The following is a 26,536-nucleotide window of genomic DNA, read 5'->3' on the forward strand; positions in this document are numbered from 1 at the left end:
CGTTTCAGGTGTTTTTAAGCAATATGAACGGTCGTTTATTATACAAATATCATTGCCATTTGCGTCATACTATAATAAAACGTTTACTATGAGTTTTGAATATCTTCTGTTAAATATTGTCCATCTTAAAATATGGGGTAGTATATGGACAAGATACATTTCTAGTGAAAAGAACTAAAGAAATAGTTGGCCCAACTAAAGATTACAGAAACAAATTTGAATTAGTTATTTCAACAACAAATTTATTGTGACCCTTTAATAAACAGACTTTTAGTTGGACCTACTTTGTATATTGGGAGTAGTTACTTGTTTACTTAAGTTTAGAGCTTTCATTAGGTACATCTTGTGCCTAATTTATTTTGATATTTAACGGGGTTCTTTTTACAAAACTTGTTCACTAATGATACTCCGGCTTGACGCAATGTATGATTATATATTTAACATTTTGACTTATTACAATCGTATAGTAAGGGAAATATTTCAAAGATTGGATAAATATTTTGTACAACGCTAACCAAAATTGTTTTTTACTTGAGATCAATTTTACCCGGCTATAGAGTTTTTTAGTAGCATGTACGGTCTGCTATTATACAAATAACATTGCCATTTGCGTCATACTATAATAAAACGTTTACTATAAGTTTTGAACATCTTTTGTTAGTAATTGTCCATCTTAAAATATGGGGTAGTATATGGACAAGTTAAATTTCTAGCGAAAAGAACTAAAGAAATAGTTGGCCCAACTAAAAATTACAGAAATAAATGTGAATTATTTATTTCAACTACAAATTTATTGTGACCCTTTAATAAACAGACTTTAGTTGGACCTACTTTGTAAATTGGGAGTAGTTACTTGTTTTCTTAAGTTTATAGCTTTCATTAGGTACATCTTGTGCCTAATTTATTTTGATATTTAAACGAGGTTCTTTTTAAAAAAATTGTTCACTAATGATACTCTGGCTTGAGGATTTGTTTAATTATATATGAAACATTTTTACTTATTACATTCTTATAGTAAGGGAAATATTTTAAAGATTGGATAAATATTTTGTACATTCCTAACCAAAATTGTTTTTTACTAAATATATTTTATCCGTCTCAGGTGTTTTTAAGCAATATGAACGGTCGTTTATTATACAAATCTCATTGCCATTTGCGTCATACTATAATAAAACGTTTACTATGAGTTTTGAATATCTTCTGTTAAATATTGTCCATCTTAAAATATGGGATAGTGTAGGGACAAGATAAATTTCTAGCGAAAATAACTAAATAAATAGTTGGCCCAACTAATAATTACTGAAATAAATGTGAATTAGTTATTTTAACAACAAATTTATTGTGACCCTTTAATAAACAGACTTTTAGTAGGACCTACTTTGTATATTGGGAGTAGTTACTTGTTTACCTAAGTTCAGAGCTTTCATTAGGAACATTTTGTGCATAATTTATTTTGATATTTAAACGGGGTTTTTTTTATAAAACTTGTTTTAATATCCATTTGCGTCATACTTCAACATAACTTTTTCTACGGAGTTCAAATAATTTTTGTTAAATATTTTCCTACTTATTTAGCAGCTGTTACGGTTTATTCAACATTTTGAACACGTATTAATACATGTTCAAACACGTATTAAAACTTCTTTAATATAGTCAACAATTTTCAATAGGAATCGTTCAGCTAACATATATTAATGTGCCTTTTTCATTGATTTCACACTAAAATATTATAGTTTTCGCTAACTATGCTGCATTCCAACATATCATTGAGCATTATTATTGCTGTGCTTACAAACGTGGTGATAGGGCCAAAAAACTTTAATCAAAAAAAAAAGAATGAGCTATTAGCCGAGCTGACCAAGATCAAACCACTTGATATGGGTTTCTTAGAAGCTTTCGTCATGCGTGAAAGACGGGTTAAGCATAATAGCGAGTACGAAACGTTGATAGATTACCTTAAAAATCATATTGAGAAAATTTACCAGCAGCTCGAGTGCAGTTATGCATTGTTTGCGATGCGTTACATGCGATTAATCGGAGCAATCTTGGCGGACCCCATGGATTTGGTGAAAGAAGATGTTTTGGAAAAGGTTTTGTTCGACGACGAAGCTGCGGCATTGTTGGCCACCTCCATAGATGTGCCAAAAATAAATGCCGTTAAGAACACCATGTGGGCGTTCTGGTTCTTCGCGGACAGACTGCACAGGTTCTTAGATGAAACCAAAAAATTTGGAACTGTCGACGAGAAAAACTATTCGGCCATCTTAGCCGCTCACCGGACCGTTAGCGATGTGCTAGATCGGTTTTTGAATAGGGATCAGTGCGTTTTCCACAAAGCTGAAAGTAAATCAAATAACTTGGCCCAACTAATCGACGAACTAAATGTGCCGGACAAGTCAAAACAGCTCGTATGGTACCTTCGGAATAATAAGAATGTGTTTGATAGACAAAAGTCAGACAACGCTGATTTTGGTGTAAATACGTTCCGCCAACAACGAATTTCCATGACAACGTTAAACCTAGACGGCTTACTTGGGATCCAAACATTTGTGGTGCGCAGCAAGGGCGCTGAATTTTGGCAAACCATAGAAAGCAAGCTAAGTGATGTATACAACACTGCTATGGAATTGGGCACGACACTAACCCAACAGACCGAGTCAGTATGCATTTTTCAAAAAGAGTTAACCGATATCGCTAAAAAAGTTTCGCTTGGCGTTGACATCAAAATCTTCGAGTCATTTAAGGAATACACGTCTTCCGAAGAATGTCAACGCGTCGCTGAACTTGATAATATACAAAATGTCTAAACAATTATTATTATAATATTATTATAACCCAGCTATAGCTGTAATACATTAAATAGACATTAAAAAAAAATATAAATATAAATGTGTTTAGAAAAAGAAAAAAGAATTAGTTATTTCAACTACAAATGTATTGTGAATTTTTTATAAACAGTCTTTTAGTTGGTCCTACTTAGTAGTTTAGGAGGAGTTACTTATTTACTTAAACTTATAGCTCTTACAAGGTACATCTTGTGCTTAAAATATTTTGATATTTGAACGGGTTTCTTTTTAAGAAACTTATTCATTAATGATACTCTGACTTGAGGATCTGTTTAGTAATATATTTAATATTTTGACTCATTATGATCTAATAATATGAGAAATATTCAAATATTGGATAAATAATTTGTAAAACGCCAACCAAAATTTTTTTTTTACTTGAGATAAATTTTACCCGGCAATAGTGTTTTTTAGAAAGATTAACGCTCTGTTATTATACAAATAACATGATAACAGAAACGAATGTGAATTAGTTATTTCAACTACAAATTTATTGTGACCCTTTAATAAACAGACTTTTAGTTGGACCTACTTTGTATTTTAGGAGGAGCTACTTATTTACTTAAAATTATTGATCTCACGAGGTACATCTTGTGCCTAAAGAATTTTGTTTTTTACAATCTAATAATATGGATAATATTTCAAAGATTGGATAAATATTTTGTACAACGCTAACCAATATTGTTTTTTACTAGAGATATATTTTACCCGTCTCAGGTGTTTTTTAGCAATATGAACGGTCGTTTATCTTACAAATAACATTGCCATTTCCGTCATACTTTAATAAAACTTTTTCCATGAATTTTGAATAAATTTGTTAAATATTGTTGTTTACAACGCGACCGCGTTGCTCGTTGCTGTAACCGGTTTTCTCTCCCTCCGTTTCTCCGTCCAATGCACACCTGTTAATCTTAATAATTCACTGCTACTGTACCTATTTGCTTTGCCTTCTAACACATACTGTATTATCACCCATATCATATCTTGTTTTTTTTGTACGTATGTTCGTTCTGTTCTGGTCTTGTGTGTGCACGTTGTTACTGCACACTCAAGAAAAATATAAATCGTTTTTGTTTTCATTTATATCAATTCTCTCTTTATTTTTCTTGCCATTACGGCCGTTAAACTGTGCAGACAACGGCGTAAATATCTGTAACAGCACATTGTACACAAACGGTGTATTGTATTTGACCCCATGACATTGCGTCCGGGTTAGTCCAAGTCTCAGTCGACAGTGCGTCGTGTTGCTACTCCTGTTGGCCGCCCTGGTCCCATAATTAACCTGTGCCAGCCCCGTCTCGAGTTGAACCAAGCACGTTAGGTTGCCTATCCATGTCGGAGTTAGGCGCTTTGGGTGCGTGCCTGATTGGTTGCCCATTTATCCCGCCACCAGGGGCAAGGGTAATTTTTTTGTCGAGTCGATCTCAACTCTTCCACATACCGTTTGTTTTCGCAATAATTGTCCTTCTTAAAATATGGGATAATATAGGGACAAGATAAATTTCTATCGAAAAGAACTAAATAAATAGTTGGGCCAACTAAAGATTACAGGAACAAATGTGAATTAATTATTTCAACTACAAATTTGTTGTGACTCTTTAATAAACACTTTTTTAGTTGGACCAACTTTGTATTTTAGGAGCTGTTACTTATTTATTTAAATTTACAGCTATCATAAGGTACATCTTGTGCCTAATAATTTTGACATTTGAACGGGTTTCTATTTCAAAAACTTATTCATCGATGATACTCTAACTTGACGCTATGTACGATTATATATTAAATATTTTGACTTATTACGATCTAATAATATGGGAGTTTCTGTTATGTTAAGTTTGCGTGTTTTTTATTATATTTAGCAAATTTTCTAAGTACGCGATATTAAAGATAAAGTCCTATAATTAGCGCATTCTGTCGCATAACCTTATTTGGAATTGTGACTAGCTTACTAATCGTAAAATCATTTGGTATATTTCCTGTAGTATAACATATTGTATCTTTTCATAGATAATTTTCTTGACTTTTTCATCGGCATTCTTCAATAGTTTGCTTATCATTAAATCAGGTCCTGCTGCCTTGTTGTATTTAAGTTGTTCCAATGCAATGTCAAATTCCCTCCTAATGATCGATGGTCCTTTAAAGTCTGTTTCTACTTCATCTTCTTGTTCGATGTAATCAGTCTCTTCCGTCATGCATTCTCCATTATATAACTCTTCGATATACTGTTTCCATCTATCGCTTATATCTTCCGTATCGGTTAATAGTTCACCCCTTTTTTTTAACTATGCTGCTTTTTGTCCTATTTTGAAACGATATTGATTTAACTATAAAATATGGTTTATCCATCTTACCTTTACTTATCTTGTCCTCAATTTCTTTTGCGATGTCTTTCATCCATATTTCCTTTGCTTTTCTACATTTTGTTGCTATATAGTTTCTTGGTTTTTGGTATTGTTGATAATTTCCTTTTTTCTTATAATTGTTTCTTTCTTTGATCAAATCCAGTAACTGTTGTGTTATCCACGGTTTCCTAGGAATCAATTTTTCACTTTTCAAAGTTGTGTTGGCTGCATTTAATATACCTTCTTTTTTTTAATTCCAATCATTACGACGATCTATTTTTTTTTATTTTTACATTTTCCTTTGTGCTATTGGCGAACAGTTCTTTTATTTCTTTTATTCGTCAAATTCTAAAGATTCTACTTTAATGGGTTTTTACTTCTTACTCGATGCTTCCTATTCTTTGAACATTTTAAAGAACATTTAGCTATCACTAATTTGTGATCACTGTCAATTCCCACACCTGGGTAGCTATGACACGATTTCATTAAGTTGTTGAAACTAGATTTTGTTAAGATATAGTCTACTTGGTATCGGTTTGTCTATCCCGGAGAGATCCACGTGTACCTCCTTCTTTTTAGTACTTCGAACATTGTGTTTTGAGCTACTAAATTGTACTGATTGCAGAAATCAATTAATCTTTCTCCCCTTTCATTCCTGGATCCTAAACCGAACTTCCCTGATCCCCTGTCAAAATAATCTTCGCCGATTATTTCATTAAAATCTCCCATAATTACTAATCTATCGTCTGTCCTAGTAAGTTTCAAGGTATCTTTAATTTGCTCGTACATACTTTCTAATTCTTCTTCTGTGCTATTTGATGTTGGGAAATAAACTTGCAGTATTATTAAACTACCTGTCTGAGTTTTTATCTTTATAAACAATATTCTATCATTCATATGTAGAGTGTTAACAATATTCTCTGCCCGTTTTTGCTTCATTAATATAGCTACACCTGCAGGGGTGGAGGTATAAATATTATATAAACGATTTAATTAAGTTTTGCAATAATTATACCTTCATAGAGCCATGTCTCAGTGAGTACAAAAATGTGATAGGACAAAAGAATAAAGTTGAAATGCAAATTGAATAATTGTGTTCTGAGGCCTCTAACATTCTGATAATATAGAGCAAGATTAGACATACAAGTATTTAATCGTGTATGGTAAATTTTAGAAAATTTATCTTTGAATAAATAAAAGTCTTGGACAAACTTATCTAATGATTAATTAACATTATTACTAATAATACATTTAACAGTATTAAAATTATTATAATCACGCAAACCCGAGGATGACATTATTAAGTATGAAGTTGTGAAAGTATTAGATGTTGACTTGCAGCTAGATTGTCGATCAGCAGCTAGGAATGATTGGGTGTATAATGTCGTGGCACATTCTCGTTTTGTGACATGGATGATCCAACTTGTGGTGAGCCTTTTTGCAATATAACCCGTAATCCAACTTCCCCATTTTTGGATCGTCGGTCATTTTCAGCATAACATGAGCGAAACAATTCGCGCTGTAAAGGAGCTTTATCACTCACTATTCGAAACCCTTCTCTAAAGATAGTGCCAGAACGCTTTGATGTGTTGAATAGTGCTAAAATATTGGCCGCTGTTTCTTTACAATCAAATATGATCTATAGAGGACGTGCAGAATCACCGGACGCTTTTTAGAGGAGGACTAGTTTTAAAATGTGAGGATTGACGTCACCAAGAGACTCTAGAATGTTAATAATAGTTGATCTGACATGGGTAATTCTTTGTGGAACCAAAGTCGCTGTGGATTCATGAACCCCATTGTCTATGTTTCGGTTTAATTGGAGTATCAAGTTTTGGTGATATACTAAAAATTCAGATGAAGATTACCCATACACCTAAAAAAACTCGAATAGGCAACAATAGAGAGATGTATGCCAAGTGAAAATGACAACAGGCGCCTTGATACCTTACGCTTTGAGTAGTTTGAATAGGCCACACAATTTTCGGTGCAAAAATAGTCGCCACAGTTGTGTCCTTAACACGTGTCGAAAACAAAATGGAAATAGCGCGGAATGAGATAGCGAGTGTGTCGTTATGGGACTTCAATCACCAAAAAAATGTACTAAAATGTATTTACCTAATAACTTCGTACATTCTTTAGCAGCTGTTACAGTTTATTCAACATTTTGAACTCGTATAATCTTACGGTATCAAGTGCTTACGTTGAAAATAACAAGTTCATATTAAATTTTTTTAATATACTCAACAATTTTCAATAGGAAACGTTCAGTGTTAATATATGTACCATTTTCATTGATACTACACTAAAATATTATAGTTCTCGTTAAAATTGTAGATTATGTTGCATTCCAACATACCATTGTGTATTATTATTGCTGTGCTTACAAATGCGGTGATAGGGCCAAAAAACTCTAATAAACAAGAAATGGACAAGGTAATAGCCGAGCTGAACACGATCAGACAACTCGATATGGGTTTCTTGGACGCTTTCGTCATGTATAATAGACAGCCGTACGAAAAGTTGATAGCTTACAGGAAAAAACATGTCAGGCACATTTACCAGCAGCTCGAGTGTAGTTATGCGTTGTTCGCGATGCGTTACATGCAAATAGTCCAAGTAATATTTGCGGACCCAATTTATTTGGCGAAAGAAGACGTTTTGGAAAAGGTTTTGTTCGACGACGAAGCTGCGGCTATGTTGGCCGCCTCCATAGATATGCCAAATATAAACGGCGTTCAGAACACCGTGTGGGGGTTCTGGTTGTTCGCGGACAGACTGCACAGGTTCTTACATGCAACCAAAGAATCGGGTAAGGTCGACAACCAAAGCCATTCGGCCATTTTTGCCGCTCATCAGGTCATTTGCCATGTGCTAGATCGGTTTTTGAAAACGTATCGGTGCACATTCCACAACACTGTAGGTAAGTTAAACCACTTGACCGAACTAATCATTCAAATAACAAACGAGGCGGACAAATCAAAACGCCTCGTAAGTTTGCTTGTGGAAAATAAGAAAGTGTTTGATAGACAAAAGTCGGCCAACGCTCATATTGGTGTACATACTGAACGCCAACAACGAATTTCCGTGACATCATTAAACCTTAAAGGCTTATTTGGGTTACAAATAATAGTCGAGCGCAGCATTGGCACTGAATTTTGGGAAACCATAGGAAGCAAGGTAAGTCATATGTACAACACTGCTATGGCATTGGGCACGACACTAAGCAACCAGACCGACTCAGTATGCATTTTTCAAAAAGAGTTCACTGATACGTTAAGCCTGATAGCATTACATTTTGGTAGACTTTTCTTGTTGGCGACGGCCAATGCTGTTAACTTGGAAGTTGACCGATTGGAGTCACTCAAAAATAGAGTGAAAGCCGTTTACGAGAACCTCGACAAACTCATAAGAAATGTGAACTTGGACCTGGATGTCGACACCATATATCGCATATTCTGTTGTATTGACACTTGCAAAACATACAGTGATGTAGTAACGAGAACTGCAGGTGTCGAGGAAATAGAGAATAAAATAACAGATATCTTGTCGAAATCAAAAATTACAACATTGGCTTTATTCAAGTTTTCAATTGATAACAACCACAATAATGCGAAAGTCTCTTATGAGTTTCACGAATCGGTAGTTGAACAAATCGGCTTGTTTTTCGATATCATTCAAGAAGTTTTATTTAACGTTGACTTCAAAATCGTCAAGTCATTTTTGGAATACACGTCTTCCGAAGAACGCCGACACGTCGCTGGATTGGAAAACGTACAAATGGTCTAAACAATTATTATTATAAATGAAATACTTGTTAAGTCAATAAAGTGCTAATAACCTATAGTCTTACGTGTATGTGATTTTTGTTCTACAAGTGTACATGTAACTAGGTACTATGTTTAGCATGCAGCATTAAATGCGTATACTTTAGGTCTGATGGTTTATGGGAAATTTAAAAGTTTAGAAGAACGAGGAGCAGTTAAATATTAATATGTCTCGAGACAAGTCTTTTGAGAATTTGGAAAACGTGATAGGTATAGTGATTTCGTTTTCAGAAGTATACAGACATGATGTGTCAAGGGTTAAAAATTGGAATGAGTACAATGGTATGAGATGTGTCATATGATTAAAATTGAATAGATTATAATATATTTATTTCTTATTAGGGCAAGCTGAACCCACACATATTTTATGGTGATTTAATAAATGTATAATATACATTTAAAGCACACAAAGTAGCTTCAGGACTTTAAGAGTAACTGGTATATTAAAAGGCGATGTCTCACAGATCTTTTATCAATGTAGATCTTATTAGGCTTCTTAAAACTGTGCAGTTTTAAACATGGGACAATTTTCATTAAATGCATCAAATACCTATATTATTCTATAAAAAACTCGAGCAAATTATGGTTAAATTTATATTATATATTTTTTCTCGGTCTTCAATCTCTCGATTGGTTGGCCGCAGCTTTCCAAGCTTTTCTATTAAAACTCAGCTCCTTTAGATCTCGATAAGTACCTATTTCCATGTCCTTCATAATCTGTGAAATGTATTCCATTCTTGGTCTTCCTCTTCCAGTTTTACCGTCTACATATCCTTCAATAATCAGCTTCAGTAAACTATCGTGGCGCAGTGTATGCCCTATCATATTATCTTTTCTTTTAGTTATAATTTTCCAAATTTGTCTTTTTTCTTTAATTCGTCCCAGAACTTCTTCATTTGTTACTCTGTCGCTCCATATAATTTTGAGCATCTTCCGGTAACACCACATTTCAAAAGCATCTAATTTTTTCTTCTCAGTTGCGCTTACTGTCCAGGTCTCGCATCCGTAAAGTGTTACACTCCATACGTATATTTTTAGAAAATAGCCCCTCACTGTTTGTCGTTATTAAGTGGTTTTTGTTTTGAAATGCTTTTTTTTTTTGTGCAATCCTATTTATTATGTCTAACTTGCTTTTACCGTCGTCGTTTATTTTACTGCTAAGATAGCAGTAGCTTTGCACTTGTTCTTTTATAGCTTCTTCAGTATACATATTAAACAAAATAGGGGACAGAATGCATCATTGCCTTACTCCCTTACCAATTCTTGCTATTTCTTCTATTCCATCTTGTTGGATTTGTATCACTTGGTTCTTGTGTAGGTTGTATATAACTCTACGATCATTATAAGTTATTCCTAGTCTTTTTAATACATCAAACATTTTGTTTTTAGTATATTCCACCGCTGCATCTAATTCTGACTGAAGAATATATTCACCTTTATCGTCCTTTTCTAAGGTTTCTTCTTTTTCTAACACGCTTTCATTTAGATTTCCATAGTATAATTTCTCTAAGTATTCTTTCCTTCGTTTTATTTTTTGCTCAGTTTCCATAAGTATTTTTCCATCTTTGCATAACAAGGCATTTGTGCCTTTCTTTCTTTCATCCTCTTCTTGAAAGAATTTTCGTATTTTTGTGAATACTAGATCACTCCGTCCTCTTTTAATATATTCTCCAACATCTTGACATATGTCATTTAGCCATTGTTCTTTGGCGATTTTTACTTTTCGCTGTATGAAATTTCTAAGTTTTTTATATTTATGTTGGTTACTTGTATTACTATAATTTTTAAACTTCCTCCTCTCCTCCATTATCGTTATGATTTCCTCAGTTATCCATGGTTTCTTTGCGTCATTCCTTTTTACTCCTAAAATGTTGTTAGCATTCTCCTTAAGGGTTTGTTTAAGTTTGTTCCAACTATCTTCTATACTTTTATTTTCTTCTTGCCAATGATTGTTCATTGCATTATTACATTCTATAGTAAACCTCGTTCTGATGTCATCTTGTTTTAACTTATCTAAATTTAATTTAATTTTTGTATATTATATATATTATATACTATAATATAATAGATAAATTAGTTTACATCCATATTTTTAATTTAACTATGAAAGTTAAAACGGCCAGTACGGTCCTTATTCCTTGTTTGGATTTTCATTTTTGTTTTTTTATACTGTTCCTTTAACGTGAGTGTTCTATCCAATGTAACCCCTAAATATACTGGTAGTTCTGTGTTTTCAGTAGTTTTTCAAGCCACTCAACTTTGAGTTCCCTTTTTGCCTCACGATTTCGGAGGTGGATAGAGCATATCATTACACTATCATTCAAGGAATTGGTTGACGGTTGAATGGCCAGATGATGTGAATGGGAAACTCTCTGTAAATTTAAATCAAGACGCCCCTTGTTGATTGAACTGCGATTTAAATTAAAGATGATTTGATGTGTGAAATAAAGAGTCTCTGATATTTGAATTAGAGATGCTTTGATACTTGAATTAGAGACTCTGATATTTGGAATATTACTAACAAACAAGACGGCGGTGGCTCAGAAGTAGGTTACTCAGGTGGCGCAAAACTAGGTTACTACTGTGGCACTTGGCGGATCGAACGGCAGCGGTGACAATTACACGGCTGCACGAAACTAAACGGCGGATGCACACTTTTCGCACTATTTTTTTGTTTTTTGTTTACGGCCTTTTAGACCACACATCCAAACATAACTGCCTCCATCCATCACGATTTTGCGCCAACATATGCCAATCTTCATCCGGGTATAGTTTATGATAATAGTACTAATAATTGCAGGTACACTTTAAAATTACTATAACAAAAAGTTGCAAAGAGAAGGAATAATGAAAAGACAAAATGATTGTTAATATTTACCTGTAACATGCAACAAACAAACAACAACTAATTTCACAGATTCATTTCTATAGTATCAATTAAATAAAAATATAAAAAGCCAGTACAGTGGGGTTCGGGGCATGGTAGGGACGGAGAGGTCACAGGTCTACAGATTTTATTATAACTGAAAGTGATAAAATCACTTTTAAACAAACGCTTCGATGCGAATCTGGATAGTATGTTCAAACTAGTTGTAATGGTTTAGGTGATATCGTGGGACCAGTAATAATGTATTAAAAATTTAATATTTAGTCTTGTGCAGGGTGGATACGATAAGGGTTGATCGTCTGTCTATAAAAACGTAATGTCATGGTTACCCATATATTGTAATTAACAATATAATAAAAATATTTTCATTACCTGTTGACTGTTGATTCACACACACACATGGCAACCTAGAAACTGACTACGGCCAAAATGTAAATTTACCCTATTTTTGGAAGTTTTCCTAAATAAAAAAAAATTTGACTACAGGTTTTTGAGAAAATTATATATGCTATAGTTCCATTTTAGATCTACCTTTGGTTTAATATTCAGATCTAAATCTTTAAAGCTTTGCTTGGAAAAGTGAAATAAAGAAAAAAAATCTATCCCTTCTAAGGGAGAGGGTTTATGATATTTTTTTGGTTTGTTAATGTTTATCGATAGTACTATGTTTGAAGAACAATTCATATAAATTTGGAACATTTTCGACAAAATTCCACCGTATTGGAATAGTTGTCTTGCAAAATTTTTGGTGTTGAAAAAAGTTGGTTTTCGATGAACTAACTTTCTTTTGTTTTCGTGGGCTGGGTTTTAATAAAAGATCAATAATATTACCAAAAAAAAAATGAACAAGCTGTTTAGAAAATTTTTTTATTTAAATGCGTTATTTTGTACTTGATGTAATGAAGCTGAAGTAAAATCATTCTTTCGAAAAACGGTTAGAATAATATGCTGATAACACAACACAATACACTTCAATCAGAATGACTATTTATAGTATATATTTTCTTGATACTTTCAGCACTATGTAATTCAATGTATTTGCTACAGGAATTTATGATCCTGAATTCGATAACACTCAAAGTAATTACACAATGTTTCCACAGTCGCAAATAGCCTGTAAAAGCTAGTGTTAGAGTTGAAATTTACTTAATTTTATTTATATTTGATACCATATAATATGTCAAACAATAATTTAAATAAAATCAACTTTTTGTTGACCGGTTGTACAAAAACTAGTTATATCGCAAATCTTTATGAAATTTAATGCAATTATTATGAATGCACTGGCTAATAACTAAAATATTTTTTATTTGATCATTTTTGCAGATTTTGGAGATTTATATTTGACAGATCTTGCAGAACAGAGAAGAGGTCAGGTCGTTTCAGCTTTAATAAATATAATCAGACGTGGATTGGGTAAATATTATAATACGGAGTGTTTGGCTTTTGAACTATTAATAAATATATATTTATATATTTTTTTATAAGATGACTACTAACACATTACATACTTGTAACACAAATAGCAATACTTTATACAATGCCACACCAAGCTCTATTCTATGGTTTTTTTATGACTTTATTTCAACAAAAAAGATAGTTGTGTCCTGCACCATACAAAAAAGTAGCAACTAGCAAGCTAATTTTAACAAATTAAAAAAAATATGACAAATTTTTCAGATGGACCGCTGTGGCATGTAAGCGATGATGTCTATATGGAATGGATGAGTCGTATGATGGGATTATACATGAGTGCACGAGTACCAACATCGTACATAAAAAATGTTTGGACTAACACACAAACTAGGACTTTTATGCTATGGGATGGAGTTACACAAAAAAGATACAGAAGAATTTCAGGTGTATGGTACCAAATAAACTTGAATAACAGCAAAACAGTGCAACTGCTCGTGGAACAGCTAAGACGTTTAGACGAGGAATTAATATTATTATAACTCATCTAAAATTATACAACACTATTGTTATGCTATTAAAATAATATTTTTATAATGCACTACATCCTATTTCATATAATACAATATTAGAGCTGTCAATGAATTTAATGTATTTCCCATTAAACATTTCCAATCACATATTTTGTTGCTTATAAGTACAATTTAAACGGAATATAACTAATAGCCTTTACCATATTATACAGAATAAAATTAGAAATGTTTTTTAAAATTATAATGTACTTATCCTCACATCTATCATTAGTTTTACTTTTTTTTTAATAATATTACATTGATTGTTGTACAAGTTTCACTATGCTCACTGTACTGGCTTTTTAGCTTTTAGTTTTATAATTTATACTTACAATTTTCTGTTTTAATGCTATGGATCATTAATAGTGAGCTGTCAACAATTCCACTTCATAACACAGACACATAGCTAACACATAAGCTATTAACATTTAATATGTACGTGAAGTTTGAATACAAGTACAGGGTCCGGCAGTGAATCTAGTAAAACAGAATTTTGATATGAACAAAATACTTGGAATATGAGTAAAAGCATTAAGCACACGAGTTGCTAAAAAAAACAAAAATTGAGTACTCTTTGGTAAAAAAGGTTTATTAATATATACATAAATTTCCATGTATTTCTAGAACACATATTAGTTGAATAAAAACTCTGAAATTCTTATAGTAATTTTTTTGATATAAATACATATCATCATAGTTATGCAAATCATTTTTTTTTAACTTCAACAATTAAAATACTTGACCACACATAAATGCCCACTTTTAAAAGAAGCGTACAGATTCAAGAATAGTTCATAATAACAAGACTAATATAGCAGGTACACATACAAATTACCATAACAAAAAGTTGCTAAACAATATAATGAAATATATTATGAAAATATATTGTCAATATAATTATTGATAATATTTACCTAAAACATGCAACAAACAAACAATAACTAATTTGGCAGATTCATTCCTTAGTATCAATTAAATCCAAAACAAATTTCAGTAGATAATAGTATCATTCTATTTAAAATTTCTTATATGAACATATTCTTTCAATAATAGTAAACATATCACTGTTCATTTACGTGGTCAGCCCCGAATGGAAGAACAAAAACTCAGCTCTCCAACAATTGAGACAGCTATCTTATGTCCCATCTTTAAGAAAGGTGACCCAACAAACACGGAGAACTATAGAGGGATAAGTTTGCTGGATACTACACTGAGTTAACAACAAGTACTCTTAATTTGCTGAAAAATAGTGAACAAATGAAACTCCGAAGATATATGGTCCCATACTAAACCCGGAGTCAGGAAGTTATGAAAGAAGAAAAAATGAGGACATTGAAAGCATTTTCAATAAGCCAAACATACAAGCATGTCTGAAAGCTAGAGTGGGCTGGCCATGTATGGAGGGCAAAGGATAAACCAAGAAGAAGGCCCCGTCAGCGATGGCTCGATAGAGTAAACAAAGATCTGGAAAGTTTGGGAACGACAAAAATTGAGGATGCGGATGATCGAAAACTGTGGGGGGACGTAGTAAGAGCGGTAAAAAGCCTTCATGGCCTGTTAGCCAAAAAAATAACACACATAAAAATTCATAAAAACAGTCTATGTTCCCAGATTTTTTGTACTATTCAATGCGTTGGACAAACATGACCTCAATGTTACTGTGTGCGAAAACACAATAAATTTTCATTGTTTTTAGTGTCTTATTTTTTTTGGTTTCGTTGCAATGTGAATAACAAAACATGAGTAACAGCCCACAATAAACACTTATCTAAATCAATATACGTCCACATGATCAATTTTACAAGTTTCTAATACTTAATAATGCGTTGAAAAAAAAAAAATTGAAATCCACATTCCTTTCAAATTAAAATATTATTTAGGATTCATTTTCGTACCGTGCATTGTTCTTAATTAAATCATGTTTAAGCCAATCCAATTCCATTGCGGTTGACCGGCAAGGATATTTTTTTCCGTAACTTAATAGTATATTATACATGTTTTATTCAGTCACCAACATTAAACTCCATTTAGGTTATTTTACCTTTAACATCAAATATATATTTATTTATAATAACCATTAAGGTGAATTATCTATTAGAAATATAAGCGATGAACCTATCACCCACATTTGCACAGTCATTTAATAAGGTTAGAAATATTAGGAAAGGATTTAGAAGCAGAAATAAACACTTGGAATAGATAGATAAAAAAATAAAACTTAACTGAATCGGTAATTATTAATTGTATTGGTAGACATAACATAAAACAGAAATAGACATACAATATTATTATGTACTTAAAAATGTATAATGTGGAATATGTAATTGAAAAAATCCACCAACGGTTCTTCTCCCGTCAGCTTAGTTATATGTATCATATTTTACAATTTAAAATGGATATAGTGATAATAATAAAATAAATTAAAATATGTTATGCAATGAACAGATGTTTTTTTGCCAGTGTTTTTTTTAATATTAGGTTAGGATGTGGATGGACTCCTGGACGTCCAATCTTCTTATAGCTCCATTTCTATCAGTAAAGATACATTTACGTTCAGCCGAGTCAATATCAACTTCTTTTATGTATGATTCGGGAGATTGTGCACTCAAACATAATCCTAGTAAACGGCAGTTAGGAAATAAATGGGCTTCATCGTCTAAATGCTGCACAGGTCCATCTAAACAATTTGGAAACATTTTTTTTTAAATTTTCTAAAATTATTAAGCAACTTAAAAAAAAATTGTACATAAATAAATATATTGACAGCGTTTAAAAACCATACAACACTATAATAATATTTACCTAACATGCGACGTCCGAGTAAATTTCTTAAAGCTGGCATAACATATTTTCTCCTCTCGTCTGCAAGCTCTTTCAATCTCCCCAAATCTATGAAAATAATTATAAAACGACCGCGTTGAAAAGAAATAATAAAGCTAAATAATTATTTAGTAGTTCTTTATACGTCATTACGTTGCATTACATTTCAAAGAATTGTGATACAACTAACTTTTTGTACAACCACTTATTAGTGTTAAAACTCAACAAATATATTCTTTCTGCACTTGAAATCCCAAAGAATGTACTACACAATAACACTGTGATCAAACACTCTCTCTCTCTCTCTCACACACACCTCAACAAAAAGTTAAGTTTAAACAAATTATTTTTCGACATAAAACATTCAATAAATAAAAACCAGTACAGAGGAGTCGCGGCATAGTGGAGACGGGGAGGACACAGGTTTACAGGATTTTTTAAATTTGAAAGTGATAAAATCGCTTTCAGTTTGAATAAAAGTGTTTTTATTCACTTTTGTCACTTTTTTTTTGTAATAATTCCTGTAGCCCTATTACCTCTCCGTCGCCCCTATGCTTTGATTAAATGCCTATTGTTATACAAGCTATGCTTTTTAATATGCCTATTATTTTTTAACAAGCTTTAAAGGCTATTTTCGACTATCAAAATATTCGTAATTACCTTTTTTAAATCCATCAAATGCAATTGCTGTAATGAATACATCAAACGTCAAATCATTATGCAGTTAATGAAACCAGGTTAGTATAATTGACTATACTTGTTAAAGCTGGAGCACCATACTCTGTTGTTCTGTTGTTTTCTTTTGCATGGCTTTCCGATGTACTCGAACCTATGGAAATAATTATTAAATGACCACGATGCAAAGAAATAGTACAAATAAATAATATTTTAGTCTTTCGCTTAATAAATAATTATTGCATTATAATTCAAAGAATTACGATACGAATTCGTACAACTACTTATTGGTGTACTTATTTTGAAATCCCAAAGAATTTATTACACATTAACACTGTAGTCACAGTATCTCTCTCTTTCTTTCGTTTTCCTCAATAAAAAATTTAGTTTACATTATTAAAATAATTATTTGACATAAAATATTAAAGAAATAAAATGAAGCAAATATCAACTCTAAAACAAGCTTTTAAGCCTATTAACGTCTATCAATAAATTCGCAATTACCTTGATTAAATTCACCAGATGCAATTTCTGTAACAAATACATCAAAAATCAAATCATTATGCAGTTAATAAAACCCGGTTAATATATACAATGTCGATTGATCCTTAAAAACGTGTACAGTTTTATGACTTTAAGTTATAAATCGAGTTTTTCTGAAAAACTACAAAAATATGTAACCATTTTTTTTTGATTTGATATTTACGTAAAACAGTGTCTATGTCTTCTATCATCAATTGGAAGAAAAAATTGGCTTCTAAAATTAAAAAAAACATATTATTTAATGTACTTACGTATTTTTTATGATTGAAACAGATATATCGTATTGGTATTTTTCAATAGGTACATAATAATACTTCTTCTCGAAGTATTTAAAAATATATTATATGAAATATAACAATTTGCTCACTATCCAATTCATATGGGTCTCTTAAATCTGAAATTTAAACAAAACTATTATATGCATAGAGAATATAAAAAAAAAAATTGTGGAAAAACTTCCATAAAGTGTAATGCAAATTGTTACCCGCTATTTTCAAGACAAAGTCTCTTTGTTCAGAAATTAATAAACACATTAATTAATTATATTAAATTAAATTTTCAATTCTTTAATTTGAACAGGAAAACGAATTTCAAGGTAGGAAAAACATGCGTGTTAGTGACTTTGAAGAAACATGCTCCACTATACTCGTATATTCAATACGACGAGAGTCTCTTTGGAAAATTCAATAGGAATGAAATATTGCAAATATTTTCATAAAATTCAACAAAAACTATATTACCCGGTATAGCGATCAAATAACTAACTAGACCTGAAATTGACATTACATAAATTAATGACGTTGAAATGGATTTGCTATAAAAATATATTATACATTATATAATTATAAATTTTAAGATAAAGGTCAAAGAAGAAAAACACTATATTATATAAACTAGGGAATTCTTATGGGCGAGTAGATGCAGTTTAGGCGATGAGAATAAAACATATTAACCAGAAGAGGTTGATAGAGCTATTATCGCCATTTTTTCACAAACTTATCCATTGTAAAAAGAACTTGTAAACTTGAGATGCAATTTTTATATTATTTTAAAATATTTTTTTCTACTCATGTCTTGATGTTTTTTATTTTTTATTATAATTATGATTACCGAAATTCCTGTAGTATATCATCAACCATAATCTCAATTACATGCTCCAATGCATCTAGAATAAACAAATTATATTTATGGCTTATGTTACACAGGCTTATGTTGAAGCTTATTTTTTTTTTCACAAAGCGATCATTTACACTGAGTTGACAAAGGACTTTTAATGGTAAATCAGTAGTTTTTCTATACATTTAAGTAGAAATGGCACAGAGTACTTACTCGCTATTACATAATACTGAAATGCAAAATTGAGAAAATTATATTTTATATGATTATCTTTATGAGTGACAACTTGTACATTTAGCGTGCCAATGTTTTTTATTACATTTTTCAGTACTTAAGAGATACATGAGTATATGTGAATGTAAAATGTAGTTCTTGTAATACAAAAATAATTGCAAACTTGCTCGTTCTCCAACAGCAAAAAAGGCTAGCGCCGAGGTTCATCCTATAATACACAGGGTGTAATGTAATGTTCTACCGAACTTTAAATGAGACATTCAGGATGCTCTATGGTTACAATAAATGGTATTCCTTTTTTTTTCTTAAATTATTTAAAATAGAACTCATATCTCATTAAAATATTGTCTAACAAAAAAAATAATTTCAGATTTGAAATCGGTAGAAAAAATCTTGTTGAATTGATATGTAACATGATTTTTTGGTATCTGGCCACACTTGCGTCCACCGAGGGCCACTGAGTGGCCGGCATGTGACCAAAACCAACATATAGCACGCGACACATCATTTAATATAAAATAATTCCAAGGACGGCACTGAATTGAGAATAAAATTCGAACCTAAAATGATGTGTCACATGTCATGTGTTGGTTTTAACCATATGCCGGCCACATAGTGGCCACTCGGTGGACGCACGTATGGTCGGATACCAAAAAATCATGTTACATATCATTCAACAAGATTTCCACTATTGATTTCAAATCTGAAATCATTTTTTTCGTAAGACCATTTTTTAATGAGATACGAGTTCTATTTTAAATCATTAAAAAAAAAAAAGGAATACCATTTTTTTTACCCATAGAGCATTCTAAATGTCTCATTTGAAGCTCGGTAGAACTTTACATTACACCCTTTATATCATAAAATATATTTGATAAAACAAGTATATGGAGACCTCAGAAATGTTGTACTATTTTGCTTGTAATTAAGAAAGTATTCGACCAATCTATATGTTTCTTTGAAACACCAGATCTACACAATTTTTCCAATCTACTGATTGCTCATATGATCAATTCTGTTTATCCATTTAATCACAAAAATGGCGCAAAATGCGATGCTTAGTGTGCAGTATACGCGGCGGTGGACTCTACGCTACTTTTTTTACATAGCTCAGCGCTACTACCGTGTCGCTGGATATGTCTTTGTACACTGTTCTACATATCTGGTGCACTTTTTTTAAGTATTGATAAAAACTGTAATTTGTAATGTACTAATAACTTGGCGTTTAAGTATATATAACAAAGCTTCCATTAGTACACTATTTTAAGTATAATATCTTACTTATTCCAGATCTACCTCCTACAGATAGATTATTAATAGAAGAAGCACGTTTGAACATTTCAGCTGCGGTACATGATTAAAAAAAAAATGAATAAAAACAGTGGACTTTATTAAAAACTTACAAATTATTTGATTATAGAATAAAAATGTTACTGACTTGAAACGTGAACATAATTCATATAATCGTCTGTAATAAAGTAAATAATAATTTTTTTTTTTAATTGCAAGTACTTTATTTTGATAACTGTGAAAATAAAATAATTACCATAACCATTTGGCAACACATCCACGAAGAAAAAAGATATTAATACGAAGAAGAGTTTCATTTTTATCTGTGAATAATAATAAATAAAAAAACATTAATCACGGTTGCCTACGGTGCAGAGATTAGAAGATATTGGTTTTGCGAAGCAGTTTTTAAAAGATAAATAGACCGAATTGGATCTCCTAGACCGCTAGCTGATTTTTTTGTACAGCAAAGTAGAAGTCAACTCAAATAATAAACAAACGATAATTTATAAGTGCTTTTCAGTTTTATAATATATTTTTTTTTCTTTGGAGAATGACTAATATTTTTCTTAAAAAATCAAGTCAAAGTAAAAAGAAACTTATTTTTTTTTTTGACGATTAAAAAAAAATAAAATTGTACACGTATTAGAATTTAGTTCCCTACAAATTTAATTTTTTCATCTTTGTTCTGTTGAAATTTTTTGATTTATGAAAAAAAGGCTAAATGATTTTGCTGACTGTTGCTTTTTTGACTTGGGGGGGGGGCAAAATATTTATTTTTTAACCTTGGTTATATACGCAAAGGGATCTACTTTAGTGAGATATTATAAAAACGATTTTAAAAAGTGCCTTTTTTCACTACACATTCTTTAGTACACTTCAAGCCAAATAACGATAAATAACCAAAATCTATTATAAGATTCTCTCCAAAATGTGGATTCTGTAAAACGATGATTAAGAATCGATCAAAAAATAGCTAGCGTTTAAAAATCCTTATTACTGTTTTTAAAACTATAACCTTTGATTTATTAGGCTCGTGCCTTTTTAGTTTTAGCCCAACTACAATTGTTTAGGGTTTAATAGAAATACTTACTTAAATTATTATTGTGTAGTTGGTAAGAGGTTCTCGGACAACAATCAGGACTTGTTCAACTTTAGAAACTAAATGTACTACTCGCGACTTACGGATGGGTTTTTCCTTCGACCGAAAAATCACAAACTAAATATTTTTTTGCAGTGTAAATATTACGTACAACTCACAACTGGGTCATTTTTTTGCGGAGTTAAAATTGTGTTTTTCTACACAATAGGCACAGTGGGGTCGGGTATAGCGGTACACGTTTTTTTTTTTGTAAACAATTGTTTTACAGGCGACGTGTAATCTTAGACATAGAGGTGTACCAACAAAACTGTATTTTACATGATTATGGTAGCTAACGCAATGTATTGTTTAGCATAACACTTAACAAATTTATGGCTCGTGAGAAATGGTTCGTTTGGGACGTTATTTTTTTAAAAGTGGGTAACTTTTTTTTTTTGTCTATAAATATTGTATTCTTGGACGTAGCATAAGCATTCGATACAGTTTGGCACGACAGCTTACTTTGTAAATGTTTCCTCCCGTACTACCTGCTCATTAATAACTTTCTAAAGAATAGAACCTTCACTGTAAGACTAAACACTACACTGTCAAATAGTTATAGCATACCGGCTGGTGCCTCACATCGTGGCAAGGTATTGCACCCCTTCTCTACATTATATACACTGCCGACCTTCCAAAAAAAAAAACGCAATAACACCTTAATTGGTGGTCATACTAGCATCCAGTCCAGACCCAACTTTAACTAGACGCCAGTCAACACGTCCAAACCCACTTCAAACCTTCTAACTCTTTATAAAAGTCTACTCCGACCCATATTGTCTTACGACCCCTTTTCTAGGATACAGCCAAGCCATCTAACTCGAGAACAATCCAGGCGTTTCAGTCAACATGTCTGCGCATCGTTACTGTGGTGCCTTGGTTTGTCACCAACACAATGACTTAAAAATAACAACTGTTAAATAAGTTGCCTCTTTATACTACTCCAGACACCACAGTAAACTAGCCGACCATCCAAATGGTCTTATCACCCTGCTCGGACCCTACCAAACAACCCACCTCGACGCTTAAATATATCACATACTACTACTACTGTCTACTACCACTACTACCTACTATTATTCACTCACATTATGTATATGTAAGTGAGTGACTTACATATAATATTTTTTCTACTGTGCCTAACTTGGACTGTACCAGATTAAACCTACTATCCATAGATTCGCACCGAAGCGTTTATTTAAAAATTATTTTATCATTTTCAGTTATAATAATTCCAGTAGACCCGTAACCTCCCCTCCCCACTATGCCTCGACCTAACTGTACAGGTTTGGTCTTCTTTAAAAAAAATCCAACGAGTAGTATTATAATTTTCAATTGTGTACAGATTTATTTTACCAGAGGCCCAAATTTGGGTTTCCAAACCATAATTTGTAAGGTTCTATTTTTTGCTCTGAATTTTCGTTGAACCTATGAAATGCGCTAGTATATTATAAAAAATGATAAAGTGTGTAAACAACGCACGGTTAGTAATATTATTTTTTTTTTGCGTCTTATTTACCTCAAATTCGTATCGATGTGAAAAAACATATATTATTCATTCGTTCGATAACACGGTTCTCGTTTTACTGTTATAATATATAAATATCGAATGTGTATTTACGTACTCGCGGCACAAATATATATTTAAGTACAAACAATCTTCGCTTCCAAAAACTTTTTCCATTAGAATCAAATCGAGTTGTACGCAATTTTTTTTTTCGCAAAAGCTTTGTAAACTCCGATCCATCCAGGGTGTTTGACAGGCGGCTGCAATAAACAGTTATATTAATACAGCATATTCTTGGTAAATATGTTTCATCCGGGTAAAACTCGTCCGGTTCATCTCAACACCTGGCCACAGGCTACAGGTTACATAAGTTGTAGTTTTACAAAAATTACAAGCGACATACTGTTAGTTACCTTAAATCGTAGTTCACCGACGGGCGAAAGTATCATCATTTTTTTGTAAACCGACCTAAAAGGCAGAACCTTAAACTCTTTGTAATTTTGATTCGTTTAGCCTACCATGGATTTTGTTTTCAAACAGGTTCTTATTATTTTGTTTTGTTGAAGTTGTAATGGCTTTAAACAAATTTCGGACAATCCACCCCACACTAAACATCCATATTGGAACACTGACTAATATAGAGCTAAATATATATTGCGCAATATATTTACAAGTAAGATATTTTTTAGTTTATAAAATTTGTGTAGTGAAGAACGTAGCCTCATTACTATATTATTAATATGTAAATTCCATCTTAAGTTACCATCAAATGTTATACCTAGATATCTGGTAGACTGGACCCTTGAAATTTTTTTACACATATCACATCATTACATTCAGCGACATTTTTACAACAATGTTCCGTCAGTTCCTCAAAAGGGATAACCTTTATGTTATTAATAGCGTTTCTCTAATATTTTATCTCCAGTTTTTTTTCTCTATTCCATTATCTCTATTTCTTGCTCACGCCTATGTCTTCTTTTATTTTGTTGGATAAATTTTGTAATTTGAAAACTTACCCGGGAAAAACATATACATAGTTGGTCCAACTAAAATATTATGGTTAATACATTTCGTTTTAGTTGGATTGACTAAACAACAAAATGTACAGTTACTTTAAGGCTTTTGGGTACCGGCCAATTTCTCCGTCAAAACCTACCCATTTAATATACAAAACTCCTTAAAAATGGTCGGTATCCAGGGGTCTCCTGTAGGGGCCACAGCACGGTTCTAATAAAAAAAATATTTGCTATAGATATCAAAAAAAAAAATAAAAACGCCAACCCATTAATAACAATTTTCTCTATACATTGTGATAATTTGGTAAATAATCCTAGTTAACTAGGAAGTTTTAGGTGTATAATACGTTCACCTTCGCATTTTCGGTATTTCGTGTGAAGCCATGTTGGAATAATAATCACTATACAGTATATACTAATATGACAAATATGAAAATTAAATTTCTGTTTAACAATAACAAAGTAGTTTTTCCTTATGATAACAATACAATTCCGTCAGCCGCGAAATCACACGATTGTTTAACGTGTAAATGAATTATTCAAATATGAAGTGGTTGGTTTTTTATAATGTCAACAAAAATTGAAATAATAACACCGAATTCAATGGAAATGCATAAGTAGTGAGTTTTTTGCTAATTTATAATACAAATTGTTCTCATAATATTAACATCCAGTTCGCGAATGACGGGACGCCTTATAATATGAGGGTCATTTCTTTAAAATTACACGTTTTCTTAAAAAAACAGTGCCTTATCTTTTTAAATAAAATTTCAACAATTAATTAAACTATTCACAATCATTAAGTAGGTAAGTTTTTTGTTTTTTTTTAAACAAGCATTTCTAAAAAAATGCTTAAAAAAAACAAAAATTGTATTGATTTGGAAATATGTTTTCCTTTAAAATTGTTAGCAATTCCTCTAATTTCGTCAACAACGAATTATAGTGATTAAAACCGTGATTTAAGATCTCTCATAAAATTATCCATCCAACACTTGGTTATACCTACAAATTATTTTTCCAATATTCTTCCAAATATGAATAATTTCTGGGTTCATCATCAGTAGTTGCACGCATAACTTCTTACCGCGTACCTAACCAGTTTTGATAAATTTTATTTTTTGATAGAAAATATCAAACTGACCGTGTGGTTCCATACTACAAGTTAGTAACAAGTTAGTGATTCAAAAGGGATATAATATTGTACTTTTATTGATAATGTATTGTTCACATTTAATTTTATACAGGGTAATCAGGTATTTAATTGTAATATTATTTTGAAAAACCAAAGGCTATTAAAAACGCAAGACTTGTATAATAATCAATGCAGTCTATTGAAATTAAAGTAAAATTAGTGATAAGTACATATTTATTTTGAAAAACATTTCTAATTTTATTCTGTATAATATGGTAAAAATTATTAAATATCTGTTCAAATTTTAAATATAAGCAATAAAATATTATGTGATTACAACCGTGAGTAATGTGAAATACATTAAACTCATTGACGGGCATAATACTGTAATATGAAATAAGATGTAGTGCATTATAGAAAAAATTATTTTAATCGAATAACAGTAATGTTGTACAATTTTAGGCGAGTTATGCTAATGATATTATGGAACTAATATTATTAACTGCTCGTTCAAACGTCTTAACTGTTCCTCGAGCAGTTGTATTTTACCGCTACACAAGCTGATTTGCCACCATTCGCCTTCAATTCTCTTGTATCTTCTGTGTGTATTCCCATTCCATAGGACACATTTCTGACCATGTACATAAACATCTTTTATGTACATTGTCGGTAATCGTGCACTCATGTATATTCCCAGCATACGACACATCCATAACAAATAGACATTATCGTTTACATGCCGTGGTCCATCTAAAATATATAAAACATTTTTGTTTTTAATTTTCTAAAATCAGATTATTAGCTACTACTTTTCCGCGTGGCGCAGCACACAACTGTTTTATTTATCTTAAAATAAATTCATAAAAAAATAATACAATATAGCTCGGTGACCGCATTGTTTACAGTCATGCTATTACAAGTATGTAATGTGTTAGCAGTCATGACTTATACAAAAATATATAAATATAAATTTATTAATAGTTCAAAAGCCAAACAACTCCATATTATAATAATTACCCAGTTCACGTCTGATTATATTTATTAAGGCTGAAACAACATCATCTCTTCTCTGTTCTGCAAGATCTGTCAAAACTAAATTTCTAAAATCTGCAAAAATTATTAAATAAAAATCATTTTAGTTGTTCGCGGTACATTGCATTAATTATTGCATT

The 26,536-nt window shown here is 31.6% G+C and overlaps 1 protein-coding gene across 1 annotated transcript in view; it reads left to right on the forward strand.

The window, feature by feature from the left end:
* The window catches only part of LOC126833438 (uncharacterized), a 28,037-nt gene extending 25,230 nt beyond the window's left edge, over positions 1-2,807 (forward strand). The window contains exon 3 of the mRNA XM_050565171.1: positions 2,520-2,807. Coding sequence (XP_050421128.1) covers positions 2,520-2,807 — 288 coding nt within the window. The remainder of the gene's footprint in view (positions 1-2,519) is intronic.
* The last annotated feature ends 23,729 nt before the right edge of the window (positions 2,808-26,536 follow it).

The sequence above is a fragment of the Adelges cooleyi genome, unplaced genomic scaffold (assembly GCF_023614345.1).
Source record: "Adelges cooleyi isolate 19-005CV unplaced genomic scaffold, UGA_ACOO_1.1 ACOO_flye_CR_arks_rails_tigmint_CR_PRNA_0, whole genome shotgun sequence".
In the NCBI taxonomy this organism is placed as follows: Eukaryota; Metazoa; Arthropoda; class Insecta; order Hemiptera; family Adelgidae; genus Adelges; species Adelges cooleyi.